The 17,919-nt window shown below is 45.5% G+C and overlaps 1 protein-coding gene across 1 annotated transcript in view; it reads right to left on the reverse strand.

The window, feature by feature from the left end:
• Nucleotides 1–214: 214 nt before the first annotated feature.
• The window catches only part of LOC147098122 (scavenger receptor cysteine-rich domain-containing protein DMBT1-like), a 42,692-nt gene continuing 24,987 nt past the window's right edge, over nt 215–17,919 (reverse strand). Inside the window, exons 8-16 of the mRNA XM_085971335.1 lie at nt 9,976–10,293; nt 9,816–9,893; nt 9,410–9,727; nt 9,236–9,275; nt 8,924–9,042; nt 7,848–7,955; nt 3,682–3,792; nt 826–957; nt 215–375 (exon numbers count right to left, since the gene is read on the reverse strand). Of these exons, the coding sequence (XP_085827461.1) occupies nt 215–375; nt 826–957; nt 3,682–3,792; nt 7,848–7,955; nt 8,924–9,042; nt 9,236–9,275; nt 9,410–9,727; nt 9,816–9,893; nt 9,976–10,293 (1,385 nt within the window). The remainder of the gene's footprint in view (nt 376–825; nt 958–3,681; nt 3,793–7,847; nt 7,956–8,923; nt 9,043–9,235; nt 9,276–9,409; nt 9,728–9,815; nt 9,894–9,975; nt 10,294–17,919) is intronic.

Here is a 17,919-nt window from a genome sequence, read left to right on the forward strand (position 1 = left end):
ACACACTCCCCACAATCACAGAATTGAATTAATTACAGCCAGTATAATGGGGTATTTATTCCCACAGTAAATACACAGCATGTTCTCTCTGCTAGTTTCAGTATCACTAACGGTTGAACACACCGCCCATTGTCACACAGTAGAATCCACCCGGGACTGAACACTCCCCCAGCACTGGGACACAAACAATGCAACAGATAATAAAACATTGCTCTTACCGGCTTGACGTAGATGTAACATTTTCAGCCACACAGTCACTGCCCATCGGTGGCGGAATGTCCGGGGTTGTGAACGTGTCACAGTGAACATGGTCATTGTTACCAGGAGTGGAAGGAACCGGTAAACCGGGATCAGTGCGGGTCTGAGAGCTGTACACTGTGGGAGAGACAGATTATGGGTTAATGATGGCGGTAAAACCCGCATCAGTGTGGGTCACATATATCTGTCAATTTGGTGAAGGGGCTGGACTTTGTTGGTCTGTGAGTGGAAGAGAATTGTTTTCTACCCACACCCCCGTGCTGTGTTTTACCGCTGGGTGACAGCAGACGAGGTGCATTTAATATCCGAGAATCGGGCGGGTCAGTTTGAGCACTGGAATGAATCCTGGTGCGAATATTAACAAGGAAGATAATCCACACTGAACAGCATCAGGGTCTCTTTTCTAGAATATCTCTTTTCTAGAACACTTCATTTCCTGTAATCACAACATGACTTAAATCAACCATCGCTCTGTGTCACCGCCGATTGAAAGGGAATTTAAAACAGCGCCAGCCCATTCCTACACAGAGGGCTGGTGACTGCGGGAATGTCAGAGATGTAACTCACCGAGAGTGGAGAGATCACCGCCGGCACTTTTGAGTGTGAGGAGAACATCAGGAGCACCGTCCAGCAGAAAGTGACCACCCTGAGTGTCAGTGACTCCAGTCTCAACATCGTCATAATCGCCCGGAACCGGACCTGGGAGGAAATAGAGATTTCCACTGAAACCAAATGCCAGCACTGAGTACTCAGAATGATATTATTATAAATCAATCTACCCGGGCCTTGCAGGGCGGGAGAGTGGACCAATGTGGTCTTCGGGTGAAGTGGGGTTATCTGGGGCAATGATTGGACCGTGTCGTGTCGAGGTAGTTTAGTCTCCGTGTTAAAGTCACAAATATCGCATTGAATCACCCACCCAACCTGCACACACAATTCACATTTCACGGCCCATAGAGCCGTGTGAGGAAACACAATGAACTGAATGTTTCCTTCCATTATACCATTGGGGGAAATCGATATGATTTTGTTTCAAATCCAAAGTATTTCCACAACATTTTGTAACTAAAATCACTGTCCAGTACTACGGATCCTTGGCGCTGTCATTTTTCGGCGAGTAAGCTCTGATGTCTTTAGTTGTTGGTTTTAGGTAATAAACTGTGTGAAGTCCAACAAATGCTTGTAGTAATTGGGATTTTTACCCACCCTGAATAGTGGCGGTGTTCCCTTCAGGATTTTCTGATCCCGGATCAATTTCACCCAAAATGTCACTGGTGTAATATTCGATCTGATTGAGGGAGTCAAAGGAACCAGAAACTGTCAAACACAAAAAATGGAGATTGATAGCACATTGGAGCAGACAACATAATCCCTTCATCGACCCATTGACAAAATCCTGGAATTTGGTAACTGACACCATTGTGGGGGATCATTCACTACAAGGACTGTAGTGGTTCAGAGGAAGGCCCACCACTACCTTATCAGGGCAACAATGGATGGACCATAAATGTCGGCCCTCCCTGCAGTCAGACACAATAATGTACAGTTCATTAGTACAGGTAATACCTCAGGTATCAGAGCAGAGAAAATAGTGTATAACACAGTCGGTTAGTACAGAGAGAGTGAGCGGGGTTTCCTGCTCATGATCCCCCTTGGACATGACAGCAGCACACCCAGCCCAGTCAACACTGCAAAGTCCTGCTCACGAACATCTGGGGACTTGTTCCAAAATTGTGCGAGCTGTCCACAGACTAGCAAGCAACAGCCTGACATATGATGCTCACAGAATCATACATTAAAGCCATTAGGTAACCTCTCCAACACCAACCCTTGGTATGTCTTGTCCCACCGGCAGGATAGACCCACCAGGGGTGGCGGTACAGTGCTATACATTCGGGAGGGAGTGGTAATGGGAGTGCTGAACATTGACTCCAGCACCATGAAGTCTTATGGCTTCAGGTCGAGCTGGGCAAGGAAACCAGCTGCTGATTACCACCTACCACCCTCCCTCAGCTGCTGAATCAGTACTCCTCCATGTTGGACACCACTTGGAAGAAGCACTGAGGGCAGCAAGGTTACAGAATTTACAGAATCAACGGTTCAGATCAAAGCTCTGCAGTCCTGTCACATCCAGTAGTGAATGGTGGCGGATAATGAAATATCTAATGGGAGGAAGAGGCTTCATCAATATCCCCATCCCCAATGATGGTGGAGCTTAGCACGTGAGTGAAAAATACAAGGCTGCAATGTTTGCAACCATCTTCAGCCGGAAGTGCCGAGTGGATGATCCATATCGGCCTCCTCCTCAGGTCCCCAATATCACAGAAGCCAGTCTGCAGCCAACTCAATTCACTCCACGTGGTATCAAGAAATGGCTGAATGCACTGGATACAGCAAAGGCTATGGGCTCTAACAACATGCCGGCTGAAGACCTGTGCTCCAGAACCAGCGACGCCTCTAGCCAAGCTGTCCCAGTACAGCTACAGCACTGGCATGTACCCAACAATGTGGAAAACTGCCCAGGTATGACTTGTTCACAAAATGCAGGACAAATCCTATCCGGCCCATTATCGCTCCATCAGCAAAGAAATGGAAGGTGTCACCATTGACCAGACACATAAATACTATGACTACAAGAGCAGATCAGAGGCTTGGTATTCTACGGCGACTGTCTCATTTCCTGACTGCCCAAAGCCTTTCCAGCATCTACAAGGCACAAGTCAGGAGTGTGCTGGAATACTCTCCACTTGCCTGGATGAGTGCAGCTCCTGCAACACTCAAGAAGCTCAACACCATTGAGGACAATTCAGCCCGCTTGATTGGCACCCCATCCAGCACCCTCCACCACCAGTGCCCCGTGGCTCCAGTGTGTACCATCTACAAGATACACTGCAGCAACTCACCAAGGCGTCTTCAGCAGTACCTCCCAAACCCGCGACCTCTACCACCTAGAAGGACAAGGCCAGCAGGCACCTGGGACCACCATCTACTGCAAGTTCCCTCCAAGTTGCACACCATTCTGACATGGAAATATATCGACATTCCTTCATCGTCGTTGGGTCAAAATCCTGTAACTCCCTCTGTAACTGCACTGTGGGAATACCCTCACCACAGGGACTCAAGCGGTTCAAGAAGGCATCTCACCTCCACCTTCTCAAGGGCAATTAGGGATGGGCAATAAATGTTGGCCTTGCCAGCCAATCCAGGAACGGAAAAAAAATCCATTGTGGGAAATTAACATGACCTTGTTTCAAATCCAAATTATTTCTACAATATTTTTTAACCAAATCCACTGTCCGGTATTGTGGGTCCTTGTCAGTGTCATTAATCGGCAAGTAAGCTTTTTATCTTTAGTTGTTGGTTTTAGGTAGTAGAAAGCGTGAAGTGCAAAAAAGAGATTGTAGGAAGTAAAAATGTACCCACCCTGAATACTGGAGGACTTCCCTTCAGGATTTTCTGATCCCGGGTCAGTGTCACCCAAAACGTCACTGGTGTAATATTCAATCTGATTGAGGGAGTCAGTGGAACCATAAACTGTCAAACACAAATAATGGATGGTTATTGGAGAGGTTGTTCAGGATATCGGAGCAGAAAACATAAACCGGATTTTCCGGGGCCTATGATCGCATACACACAACGTACATGATCATAAGTGTCCCACAAGTTCCGTGTTTCCACATGTGATGCACTTGAACAAAAACGCAGAGCTTGCAATCTGTCAAGATTCTGTTTGACAGATGGTGCTCACCCGCAGGAAATGGACATTCGCAGGCGCAGGATTCAGCTCTTTGCCCAACTACCGCCCAGCGAATGAACACAACACTTACACCTGGTAAAAGCAAGAGTAAGGCCTTCTTGTACGATAGCAAAATACTGCAGATGTTGGAAATCCGAAATAACAACAGAAAATGCTGGAAAAACTCAGCAAGTCAGGCAACATCCGTGGAGAGAAATTTGAGTTGACGTTTCGGGTTTGACCCTTCTTCAAAACTGGAGAGAAAAGGAACTAGATCGAAGGCAGGGCTGCGATCGGACAAAAGAATAAAAGAACCAAAAGAAGTAAAAGAGAAGTAAAAGGCCTTCTTGTACCAGTGTAAGCATTTAAATACACAGTAAAATACATTTATTTAAATGATTTAAACATACATAAACGTTTAAAATTAGTTTCCGATATTTTATGCCCCTTGAAAAAAGTTTAAATTTATTTTTCAAAATATTTAATTTTCTTTTAAATGTTTAATTACATTTTATTTTAATTAATTTTGACCATGTGATGATTTACTTTTATTTCAGTTTTGTTAAAATGTATTTTTTAGGGGATTCCTATTATGCTTACGTGGATTCCGTATGTAAATATTTGTCCTTCAATCAACATAACAAGAACAGATTATCCGGTCATTATCACATTGCTGTTTGTGGGAGCTTGCTGTGCGTAACTTGCCTGCCGCATTTTCCACATTGCAACAGTGACTGCACTCTAAAAGTACTTCATTAATTGTAAAGCGCTTTGAGGCGTCCAGTTGTCATAAAAGGCGCTATATAAATGCAAGTCTTTCTTTAAATTGAATCCCCATAAGAATAATGAGAACCCCCTTTGTGATTTATTGGGCTGGCCCACCTGATCCCAGGGGCGCTTGCAAGTGCTCCTGGGATACGTGGGCCTTTACACAGGCATATGCCTGGAGGCCCAGGAGCGCAAATGTCCGAAGGTCCAGGGGCAGCAGGTAGGTGCTGAGTTTACTTGTGGTTCAGAGGCATTCACCCGCGGGAAGCCTCCAACTGCAATTTCCAGCCCTATCCCGGATTTTCCGTGGCCTAAGACGGCGTACACACACCATCGTAAGTTTCCCGCAAGTTCCGGGGTTCCGCGCGTGATGCCCGACAATCCAGAACTTGCAATCTGTCCAGATTCTGTTTTACACATCGTTGGAATCCGCAGGATATTGACATTCACTGGTGCAGAGTTGGACTATTTGCCCAACTGCTGCCCAGCGAATGCCCACGAAACCCTTATGCCTGCTAAAAACAGTGGTATGGCATTTTTTTTACCAGCGTAAGGGTTTAAATAATTCTTGAAATAAATTTTTTAAAGTGATGTAAATATTTAAAATTAGTTTAGGTTATTTTTGCCCCTTTAAAAATGTTTATATTTAGTCTACAAGAAAAATGGTTTTAAATTGTATTTTAACTGATTTGGAACCTCTGATTATTTATTTTGATTTAAGTGGTGTGAAACTGCGCTTTCAATTTGCGGTCGCAGGCTTCCCGCGGGCGGTTGCCTCCGAGCCGCAAGAATAGTGCGAACCGACCTGATGGTCACGGATATTCGGACACTTGCGCTCCTGGGCCTCTCCGCGCACACCTGTGTAAAGGCCCACGTATCCCGGGGCGCACGCACTTCGCAAATACCTTGGGATCACGTGGGCCGGCCCAACCAATCATAAAGGGGAATCCCCATAATCATGATAGGAATCCCCTAAAAAAGACAATTACACACCAGTTAAATAAAAACAAATCATTACACATTCAAAATGAATTAAAATACAATTTAATGAAACTTATAAAGCTAAAGTTTAATTTTGCGAAATATAAATTTAAATGTTTTACAGGGGCTTAAAATAACCTAAACTAATTTTAAAGGTTTGTTATTTTTATCTAATTTTAAAAGTATTTTAATAGTTACTTAAAGTCTTACGCTGTTAAAAAAAAGTCCTTATCGCTGCTTTTACCAGGTGTAAATTTCACGGGCATTCGCTGGGCAGTAGTTGGGTAAATAGCCCAGCTCTCCCCAGCGAATGTTCATTTCCGGGGATGCGGTGGATCTGTCGAGCTGAAACTTGACAAATCGTATGTTCTGAGTTTTCGCGCATGTTCATCGTGGAAACCCAGTGGTTGCGGGGCACTAGCGGCTGCGTACACACCGCGTACTCGGTCATCGGCCCAAGAAAATCTGGACCATTCTGGTTACCGAGACTCCATACTAAAATGGAATCCCCATACGCAAAATAGGAATTCCCCATTGAGATTGATTGGACTGGCACACTGCTTGCGAACCGCTTGCGCCCCTGGGATATGGGGCATTTACGCATGTGGATGCCTGCAGGCCCAGGAGCGGAACAGAGCAAAGGTCTGGAGGCAGAAGGTAGCTGCATACTTTTCTTGTAGGAAGTCACACAACACCAGGTTATAGTCCAACAGCTTTATTTGAAATCACAAGCTTCCGGAGCGCTGCTCCTTCATCCACCTGACGAAGGAGCAGCGCTCCGAAAGTTTGTGATTTCAAATAAAGCTGTTGGACTATAACCTGGTGTTGTGTGACTTCCTACATTTGTCCACCCCAGTCCAACACCGGCATCTCCACATCATGGCTACTTTTCTTGTAGTTCAGAGTCGTTCGCCCGTGGCAGGACTCCAACTGCAATTTCGAGGCCAATTTTGGGCCATATTTTCTGATCAGAGACTTCCCGCGTGCGGAGGCCGTCGATCTGGAAAAAATCCACGGGCTTACCCGAGGGCTCCCGAGGTGAATATAGTTCTGCTCCTGGGCCTCTCCAAGTCTAAAGGCGCCGGGCCCACGTATCCCAGAGGCACATGCGGTTCGCAAGCGTCCCTGGGACCATGTGGGCACCGGGGAGCCAATCAAAGAAGGAAATCTCCCTTCATACACTTGACACACAGTCCGGAAACAGTAAAACTTTAAATACATTTTAAAATAAGCCATCACCTTTTGAAAATTAGTTGAAATTACAAAAAGTTAAATATTTTTTAAAAAATGAAATTTTTTGAACAAAATAATTAAAGTTTTTTACGGGGCTAGAAATAAACTGACCTTTTTGAAAGTATTTTTACATGATAACTGAGTGAAAACATTGTTTTGTTTTACTTTTTAATACTCTTATCCTGGTTAAAGCAGGCCTGCTTTTACCTGGTGTAAGAATTGTTTGGGTTTACTGCGGGCGGAGGGTCTCCAGAAAGCGGAACTCTCTGCCCGCGGAGGCCCTTCTCCAGGGCAGGCGGAGGATCTGTCTAGGCCATTCTTGACTGATCGGAAAAGCTGGTTTTCAGCACATCCGCTGTGCATGCGTGAAACCGGCATTTCCGATGTCCCTGCGGGTGCGTACACAGCGCGTAAACACCCGTAAGGATCAGAATATCTGGCCAAAGGAAAGGCGATAAGTGAAGGAATGAAGATGGTTTCAATCGATCTGTGACTTCATGTCATGTTTGAGTGAATATAAAGTAAAAGAATACAATCAGCCGCTGGGTTTATTATTCCTGGGCACAGATATCTGAGGGAGTCCGTGTGGAGCCGGGTGGGAAATAGAAACAGCGTCTCTGCTCGCTGTTTACACCCAAACCATAAACCCGCTCTTTGAGCAATGCCGACCAGTGGAAATCTTCCCAAACCATTGCTGTTCTCACTATACACATGGACACAGAGACACTCTCACTGTAATAGGACTCCTTCACATGGGGACAGTGAGCGGACTGCTGATCGTGTCCAGTCAGTACATTCACCACTAAAAGGAGTGTTTAAGGGGAGGCAACATTTGTCCAGTGAAGATTCGATATCAACGGAAAATACAGACCTGAACCCTGGGTCTGAGCGGAATCCTCGCCAGGGGGAATATTCTCAATCTCTTCATAAATTGCTTGGTACAAACCAGCAAGTGACTCCCTGCCGCGAGCGACAGCACCTGTTGGAGGGAGGGCGGGGAGATTAACATGTTGATTCACTTCACGCGCGTTTCACGGGAATTCATCTGCGAATAAATCCAAATAACAGATATAGTGATATTCAAGGGACAGAATCAGTTAGCGTGAAAGTGGAGGAGTTTAGTTGTGTTTGTGATTCCGTGTGTGTGTCTGTGTCTCTGTACAGACACATGTTCACCTCCAGCAGACTGCGGCCAGTTGTATTGACCTGGGGAAGAGGGAATGAGGGGGTATCAGGAGAAATGAGCTCCAGTTGAGCGCTCGGTTACGGGGCCACACGGGGAGTTCAGCTGAAGAGAAGCTGGGTGAAGTTGACTGATCTCTGCGGACAGCATCAGTTTGGAAGCGCGAGTGACGAGCTGATGGTTCTCTGGCATGTCCCGTCATTGTGAGAGGAGCCTCGCTGTGTACACAGAGCAGGAGTGTGTTGGGTGGGTGAGATAGGAGAGGAATAGTTGTGTTGGGATGTAGAGTAATCACCAGAGAATGCAGAAAGTCCTATAAAACTGTCACCTCTCAACATGGTGGGCAGAACCCGGTCAGAGAGTTCGAGATTGGGCATCCGGACCCAGAAACTAAAGGGGTGGAACGGATACCCAATGGATAAATGAAGAACAACAGACCAATAAATAACTGAGCGCACAGCCTAAACAGTTCAATAAACTTTCTGTCCCATTGTTGCAGCAAGTAAATTCTTCAGGAATCACATGTACCGGCTGATGAACTGGGACAGTGAATGTGAACACTTTAAATAACTCTCCATTTTAAATGTCCTATTTTACTAAATCGGGCAGCACATTGAATGGAACATTTCGCCAAAAGCTAATTCAGATTTATTGCTAACAAGACAACATGACACTCTATGGAAAATGTAGTGAACTGGAGACTCGCCCGGATATGAAGCGATCTGAGATCAAGTGTTAATTCAGCGGCAAGATATGAGCCTCACCTCTTCTTGTTGCCTTTCTCTGTATTACCGCCGTCAGTGCGATCAGCTCACAGATTAGAAGGACTCCGAGCGTTATGCAGATGGCAACAAGGAAGGAGGTGGTTTTTCCTCCCTTTCCTTAATCACAAGATTACAGAAAGATTAAAACACAGACACAGTCCGCCTTGTATTTTAAAAATGTTCCAGTCAATTTGGAACCGATCACGTGATCTTCAGAAATTAACAAAATCAAGAAAATCTCAATAACACCAATACCACTAATACGATCGCTAACATCAATACTAATAATAGTACTAATAATGATAAGTAGCTGCAGGTGTGGAAGGAGAAGCAGCAGGAGGCAAATCGAGTTCTGTGGAATATATTGTACAAACATTTCATGAACTTCAAACATTAGGATTTTATATTAAAAATATAAACGTTGTTCTTAATTTGCGAAATCCATGAGTAATGATCACAGAACGAGGAAACCCCTGCGACCCTTACCGGAACAAATCACACTGGCATGTTCCTTGGGATCACAGTCATGCTGACCTGGCGGTGAGGAACGACAGTCGGACAGAAAGGATTCACTTCCGGTGCACTTCACCTCATCCAGCCAGATAAGACCAGCACCCTGGGCCATGGCGGCCCCTCCAGCGACCAATAGAGCGGAGCCGCAACCCAGCTGTCTGCAGACAACATTGGCATCGGCCATATCCCAGGAGTCATCACACACCGTGCCCCAGCTGTTATTGGACAATATCTCCACTCTGCCGGAGCAATTGGTGTTGCCTCCAACCAGGCGCAACGGTTGTCCCGAGTCTATCAAAGAGAATCATTGATTGTTATTTATTTAGTACAAGCCTGGAATACAAGTCAGATAGTTGGTATAATGAAGAGGAGGAAGCACCTGGTGAATGTTTATGTTTAGAACCAGATTCTCGAATGCAGACCCTTGAACTGTGGGATCTCTTCGGCAGTTTGACTTCTGTTGAGAAGAGAAATATGCTGACTGTATTGGACAGCAATGTTGAAATGACACCCGCACATTGAGAGGTTCCTTGTGTTACCTGAACAAGCAACACCTGCATCCTCCCTGTGATCACAGTTGTGTTCCCCCCACGGGTCTGTCTGACACTGCCAAAGGAAGGATTCGTCCGAATCACACTCCATCGCATCGAGCCAAATGGGTCCAGATCCCGCTCCGAATATCCGAGTATCATAATCAATAGATGTGAGGGGGCCGCACTGTAACTGTTTACAGATCACTTCTGCATCATGCCAATCCAGTTTATCTGAGCACACTGTTCCCCAGGTCCCATTGTAGAACACTTCCACTCTTCCCTCACAGCGATGCTTTCCATTCACCAGTCGTATCTCTTTGTGCTCTGTCAATGAAACAAGAAATATCCAGGTGTTTCGATTGATCACTCTCTGTGTTCATACTGCACAACACATGTTGTACCGGCTGTGGTCACTCGTGTCGATAATTATTTCAGAAATTTAATAGAAATACAGCTAGAAATCGAAAATAAAACAAACAATAAAAACAGAGCATTCTGGAAATACTCAGCAGATCAGGCAGCATCTGCGGAGAGAGAAACCGAATTCGATTTCCAGGACGATGACCATTCGTCAGAACTTGAATAAAGTTAGAGATGTAACAGGTTTTAAGCAAGTACAGGAGCGGGAAATTGGGGAGGGGAGGAAGGAACAAAAGGGAAAGTCAGTGATAGGGTGGAAGGCAGGAGAGATTGAGAGACAAAAGGGATGATGGTGCGAGGCAAAAGGAGATGATAATGGGACAAGGACAGAAACAAAATACAAACGCAAAATACTGTGGATGCTGAAAATCTGAAATAAAAACAAAAAGTGCTGGAAATACTCAGCAGGTCAGGCAGCATCTGTGGAGAGAGAAACAGAGTTAATGTTTCAGGACGATGACCCTTTCGTCAGATCTGGAAAATGCTGGAGTTGGAACAGGTTTTTAAGCAAGTACAGGAGCGGGAAATTGGGGAGGAGAGAAAGAACAAAAGGGAAGGTCTGTGATAGAGTGGAAGGCAGGAGAGTTTGAGAGCCAAAAGGGATGATGGTGCAAGGCAAAAGGAGATGGTAATGGGGCAAAATAAACAAAAGATGTGTCCAGAGGAGGTATTAATAGGAATAACAGAATCATCAGCAATCGCTACTGCACGAAAACATTTGGGCAGAGGTTATGATCTGATATTGCTGAACTTAATGTTGAGTCCTGAACTCTGTAAATTTCCTTACCGAAAGATGAAGTGCTTCTTCTTCGAGTTTACATTGAGCTTCATTGACTGGTGCAGGAGTTTGAAGACAGCGAGGTCAGAGTGGGAGGGGGGCAAAGAATAAAAATGACAGGTCACTGGAAGCTTGGTGTCAGCTTGCAGACTGAATGGAGGTGTTCCACAAAGCGAACACCAATCTGCGTTTGGCCTCCCCAATGTAGAGGGGACCGCATCGTGAGCAGCGAATGCTCAATACTAAATTTAAAGAAGTACAAATAAATCGCTGTTCCACCTGGAAGGAGTGTTTGGAGCCCTGGATGGTGGGAAGGGAAGTGGTAAAATGGCAGCTATTGATTCTCCTGCGCTTGCATGGGAAGGTGCTGTGGGAAGGCGATGGGGTGTTGGGGGTGATTGAGGAGTGGACCAGGGTGTCGCAGACGCAACGGTCCATTCAGAATGCTGAAAGGGGAGGGGACATGTGTTTGGTGGTGGGAACATGCTGGAAGTGGCAGAAATGTTGGAGGTTGATCTGTTGAATGCGAAGGCTGGTGGGGTCGAAGGTAAAGACAAGGGGAACCATATCGTGGTTCTGCGAGGGAGGAATGGGGTGAGAGCAGAGGTACGGGCAATGGAAAGGACAGTTCGAGTGCCCTTTCAACCATGGTGGAGGGGACTCCTCGGTTGAGGAAAAAGGAAGACATATCGGAAACACTAGGATGGAAGGTGGCATCATCAGAACAGATGCGATGGAGATGGAGAAACTGGGAGAATGGAATAGAATCCTTCCAGGAAGCAGCCTGGGAGGAAATGTAGTTAAGTTAGCTGTGGGAGTCAGTAGGCTTATAGCAGATATTGGTTGTTAGCCTATCCCCAGAAATGGAGAGAGAGATGTCGAGGAAGGGAAGAGTCTCAGATTGACCATGTGAAGGCCAGGTAGCGCTGGAAATTGCTCACAAAGTTGATGACATTTGCCAGTTCGGCACAAAAGGAGGAAATGGCATCGATACAGTCATCAACGTTCCAGAATCAGATGTGAGGGATGGGGCCTGAGTAGGAATGGAACAAAGAATGTTCCACATATCCCACGAAAAGACAAGCACAGCTAGGATACATACGGCTTCCCATAGCAACGCCATTTATTTGGAAGAAGTGAGTGGAGTCAAATGAGACGTTGTTCAATGTGAGAGCATTTTCAGCCAGGCAGGGGAGAATGGTGGTGGATGGTGACTGGTTGACCCACCATTCAATGAAGAAGCTGAGAATATTCAGGCCGTCCTGGTGGGGGATGGATGTGTAGAGTCCATGGTGAAAAGCAGATCGGTAGTGCCAGGAAACTGGAAGCTGTTCAAGTAGTGGAAGGTGTCAGAAGATTCGTGGATGCATGTGTGAAGAGGCTGGATAAGTTGAGAAAAAAAGTCGAGATAGGAAGGAATCATTTCCATGGGGCGAGAACAGGCTGAAACATTGGGTCTACCAGGGCAGTCCTGTTTGTAGATCTTGGGGTGGAGGTAGAATCGGGCTGTGTGGGGTTGGGGGTCTATGAGGTTGGAGGCCATTGAGGGAAGATGCGGTCGGCGACCGTCTTTCAAACAATGGCTTGATGTTCGGTGGTGGGGTCTTGGTCCACGGGGAGGTACGAGGTGGCTTCAGAGACTGGGCGTTCAGACTCTACAAGTTAGAGGTCGGTTCGCCAATCAACAGCAGCGCCACCCTTGCCAGCTGGTTTAATGACAATATTAGGATTAGATACAAGAGAATGGATCGCTGCAATGTCAGAGGGAGGTAGATTAGAGTGAGTGAGTGGAGCAGAGAAACTGAGACGGCCGATGTCACGTTGGCAGTTCCCAATGAAAGGAACTAGAGACGGTAGGAGGCCAGAGCAACGGGTATAGGGGGAACGAGAATTCTGAAGATGGTAGGAAGCATCCACTGTGCGGGGGCAGATTCTGGCCAGATAAGTGGGCACGGAGGTGATGGTGATGGAAGATTAGTGCAGCATTGTGCCGATCTCGAAATTCACTGAGTTAGGGGCATATGGGATGCTGATCATATGGGGTCAGACCGGATAGTGAAAACACAGCAAGGGCTGAAATTGAAAGTTCGATGTCAGCTCAAGGAACAGCTCCTCATCAATTGATTAGACACATTACAGCCTTCCAGATTCAAAATTGAGTTAAACAATTTCAGAACATAACTTTGCTGTAATTTTTTCAGATGGCAGCCATTGCTGATGATTCTGCGGTTCCCATTTACACCTCCACTAGACCCAACTTTAGTTTCTTTACTTGTCCCATTACCATCTGCTTTTGCTTGGCACCATCACCAGTTTTGTCATTTATTCTCCCCTGACTTTGCGTATGTTCTTTGCTCCACTCCCAGCTTTCCCACTACTGTACTTGCTTAAAAACCTGTTACATATTTTTCCAGTTCTGATGAAAAACCATCGATCTCAAACGTTAACTCTGTCAGTGTCACCAAAGATGCTGCCTGACCTGCATAATATTTCCAGCATTTTCTGTTTTTATTTCAGATATCCAGCAACTACAGTGTTTTGCTTTCATATGTAATAAAGAATAACCAACATGGATTTCAAAGAGAAAGTCATGCTTTACCAACGTTATTGAATTAATGAAGAAGTTACAGAAAATATAGACAAGGGTAATGTGGTGGGTGCAATATACGGGGATTTGAAAAAGGTCTTCGATACGTTAGCGCGTCATAGAAACAGGACTGAGGTCAGGCGATGTGGAGTCAGAGGACAAGTAGCAGAATAGATAGCTAGCTGGCTACAAAACAGAAAACAGATAGTTGGGGTTAAAGGTATTTATCAGACTGGCAGAAGCTCAGAACTGGTGTTCCCCAAGGATCGGTGCAGGGACTGCTACTGTTCATCATTTACATAAACGATTTGGACTTGGGATTTGGAAGTACAATTTTAAATAAATGGAGTACACAAATCTGGGGGCTATAGTTAATACTGAGGAAGATTGCAACAAAATATTAGAAGATATTAATAAACTTGCAGAATGGGCGTGTAAATGGTAAATTAATATTTATATCAGTAAGTGTTAGGTGGTGCATTTTCATAAGCAGCATAAGGAGGCCACAAAATCTTTGGAAAATAAACGCTTAATTGGGATAGAGGAACAAAAGATAGACTTTAACTAATAATTAAAACTAGCAATGGAAGTTAACAAGGGCATAAAAACGTAAACAAAGCAAGGAGGTTCAATTCAAGTGGAATTTAATTGAAAAGCAAGGATATTACTTTAAACGATAGCAAAATACTATAGATGCTGGAAATCCGAAATAACAACAGAAAATGCTGGAAAAACTCAGCAGGCCAGGCAACATCCATGGAGAGAGAAATAGAGTCAACGTTTCAGGTCAAAACCCTTTGTCAAGTCTGAAAAAACACAGGGAGTGAAACACGTTAAAAGGCCAGGCTGGGAGAGAACAAAAGAGAAGTGATGAAACATTAAGCAGTATTCAAAACGAGACGAGATGGTGATAGGAATAGTGGAGAAAATAAACAGCTCTAGATTAGGTGTGAAATAAATGTGCTGGCAGAATGGGAGACAGCTGCCATGTGGGAGAGAAAAAAAGGGGGAGGGCCAAAACAAAGTTATGGATAAAAAATATAAGTAAAAATGTAATGGGGGCCGAGGTCTGAGTGGGAATGGGGCGGTGAATTAAAAGGACAGGCGACCGGAAGCTCGGGGTCATCCTTATGGACTGAACGGAGGTATTCTGCAAAGCGGTCACCCAATCCGCGTTTGGTCTCCCCAATGTAGAGGAGACCACATCGTGAGCAGCGAATACATTATACTAGTTTGCAAGAAGTACAAATAAATCGCTGTTTCACCTGGAAGGGGTGTTTGGGGCCCTGGCCAGTGGGAAGGGGGAAGGTATAAGGGCAGGTGTTGCATCTCCTGTGCTTGCACGGGTAGGTTCTGGGCAAAGGGGAAGGGGTGCTGGGGGTGATAGAGGAGTGGACTAGGGTGTCTTGGAGGGAGTGGTCACTACTCAATGCTGAAAGGGGAGGGGAGGGGAAGATGCGTTTGGTGGTGGGATCATGTTGGAGGTGGCGGAAGATGATCCGTTGAGTGTGGAGGCTGGTGGGGTGAAAGGTGAGGACAAGGGGAAACCTATCGTGGGTCCGGGAGGGAGGGGCAGGGATGAGGGCAGATGTGCGGTGATAGAATGGACATGATCGAGGGCTGTGTCAACCATGGTAGAGGGGAATCCTCGGTTGAGGAAATAGGAAGGCATGTCGGAATCACTGGTGTGGAAGGTGGCATCGACGAAGCAGATGCAGGGGAGATGGAGAAACTGGGAGAATGTATAGAGTCCTTACAGGAGTCGGAGTGGGAGGAAGTGTAGTCCACGTAGCTGTGGGAGTCAGTGGGCTTGTAGTGAATGTTGGTCAATAACCTATCCCCAGAGATGGAAACGGAGAAGTCGAGGAAGAAACATAGAAACATAGAAGATAGGAGCAGAAGTAGGCCATTCGGCCCCTCGAGCCTGCTCCGCCATTCAATGAGATCATGGCTGATCATCCAAACTCAGTACCCTGTCCCTGCCTTCTCCCAATATCCCTTGATCCCTTTAGCCTTAAGAAATATATCTAACACCTTCTTCAATATATTTAATGAATTGGCCTCTACTGCCTTCTGTGGTAGTGAATTCCACAGGTTCACCACTCTGTGGGTGAAGAAATTCCTCCTCAGCTCTGTCCTAAATGGCTTCCCCCTTATCCTTAGACTGTGACAATTGGTTCTGCATTCCCCCGCCATCAGGAACATCCTTCCTGCATCTAGTCTGTCTAGTCCTGTTAGAATTTTATAAGTTTCAATGAGATCCCCTGTCATTCTTCTAAACTCCAGCAAGTATAAGCCCAATCGACCCAATCTCTCCTCATACGTCATTCCTGCCATCCCAGGTATCAGTCTGGTGAATCTTCGCTGCACTCCCTCCATGGCAAGAACATCCTTCCTCAGATAAGGCGACCAAAACTGCACACAATAGTCAAGGTGTGGACTCACCAATGCCCTGTACAACTGCAGCAATACATCCTTGTTCCTGTACTCAAACCCTCTCGCTACGAAGGCCAACATACCATTTGACTTCTCAACCACCTCCTGCACCTGCATGCTTACCTTCAGCGACTGGTGCACAAGGACACCCAGCTCTCGTTGCACTTCCACTTCTCCCAAACTATTGCCGTTCAGACATTAATCTGCCTTGCTGTTTTTGCCACCGAAGTGGATAACCTCGCATTTATCCACATTATACTGCATCTGCCATGCATCTGCCCAATCACCAAACCTGTCCAAAACATGCTGGAGTTTCTCGGCACCCTCCTCACAGCACACACACCCACCCAGCTTTGTGTCGTCTGCAAACTTGGAGATATTACATCTAGTTTCCTCGTCTAGATCATTAATATATATTGTGAATGGCTGGGGTCCTAGGACCGATCCCTGCAGTACCCCAGTTGTCACAACCTGCCACTCAGAAAAAAAACCGTTTATTCCAACTCTTTGCTTCCTGTCTGCCAACCAGTCATCTATCCACGTCAGTACCTTGCCCCCAATCCCATGCGCCTTAACATTATATGCTAACCTCTTATGCGGGGCCTTATCAAAAGCCTTCTGAAAGTCCAAATACACCACATCCACTGGTTCTCCCTTATCTATTCTACCAGTTACATCCTCATAAAATTCCAGTAGATTAGTCAGGCACGATTTACCTTTTGTAAATCCATGTTGACTTTGCCCGATCTTGTCACTGTTTTCCAAGTGCTCTACTATTACATTTTTTATAATGGACTCTAGCATTTTCCCTACTACTGATGTCAGGCTTACCGGTCTATAATTCCCCATTTTCTCTCTACCACCTTTTTTGAACAGTGGGGGAACATTAGCTACCCTCCAATCCATGGGAACTGTTCCAGAGTCTATAGAATTTTGGATGATGACCAGCATTGTATCTACTATTTCTAGGGCCACTTCCTTAAGTACCCTAGGATGTAGATGATCAGGCCCTGGGCATTTATTGGCCTTCAATCGCATCAATTTCCCTAACACCATTTCCCTACAAATACCGATTTCATTCAGTTCCTCCTTCTCATTAGAACCTATGTTCGCCGACATCTCTTGGAGGTTATTTTTGTCCTCCTTTCTGAAAACAGAACCAATGTATGTATTTAATTGATCTGCCATTTCTGTGTTCCCCATTAAAAAATCCCCTGATTCTGATGGCAAGGGACCTATGTTTGACTTCACCAATCTTTTTCTCTTCACATATCTATAAAAGCTTTTACAGTCAGTTTTTATGTTCACTGAAGCTTACTCTCATACTCTATTTCCCCCTCTTGATTAATCCCCTTTTCCTCCTTTGCTGAACCCTAAACTGCTCCCAATCCTCAGGTTTACTGCTTTTTCTGGCCAATTTGTATGTCCTCTCCTTGGATCTTATGCTATCCCTAATTTCCCTTGTTACCCACTGTTCAGTCACCTTTTTTGTTTTATTTTTATGCCAAACAGGGATGAACAAATTCTGTAGTTCATCCGTGCGATCTTTGAATGTTTGCCATTGCCTATCCACCCAATCAATCCTACCCAGCTCGCAACTCATATCATTGTAGTTTCATTTATTTAAATTCAGGACCCTAGTCTCTGAGTCAACTACTTCACTCTCCATCTTAATGAAGAATTCTATCACATTTTGATCGCTCCTCCCCAAGGGGCCTAGCGCAACAAG

Source organism: Somniosus microcephalus, chromosome 30, assembly GCF_052327205.1.
Source record: "Somniosus microcephalus isolate GS21.2 chromosome 30, FLI_Smic_1.0, whole genome shotgun sequence".
Classification (NCBI taxonomy): Eukaryota; Metazoa; Chordata; class Chondrichthyes; order Squaliformes; family Somniosidae; genus Somniosus; species Somniosus microcephalus.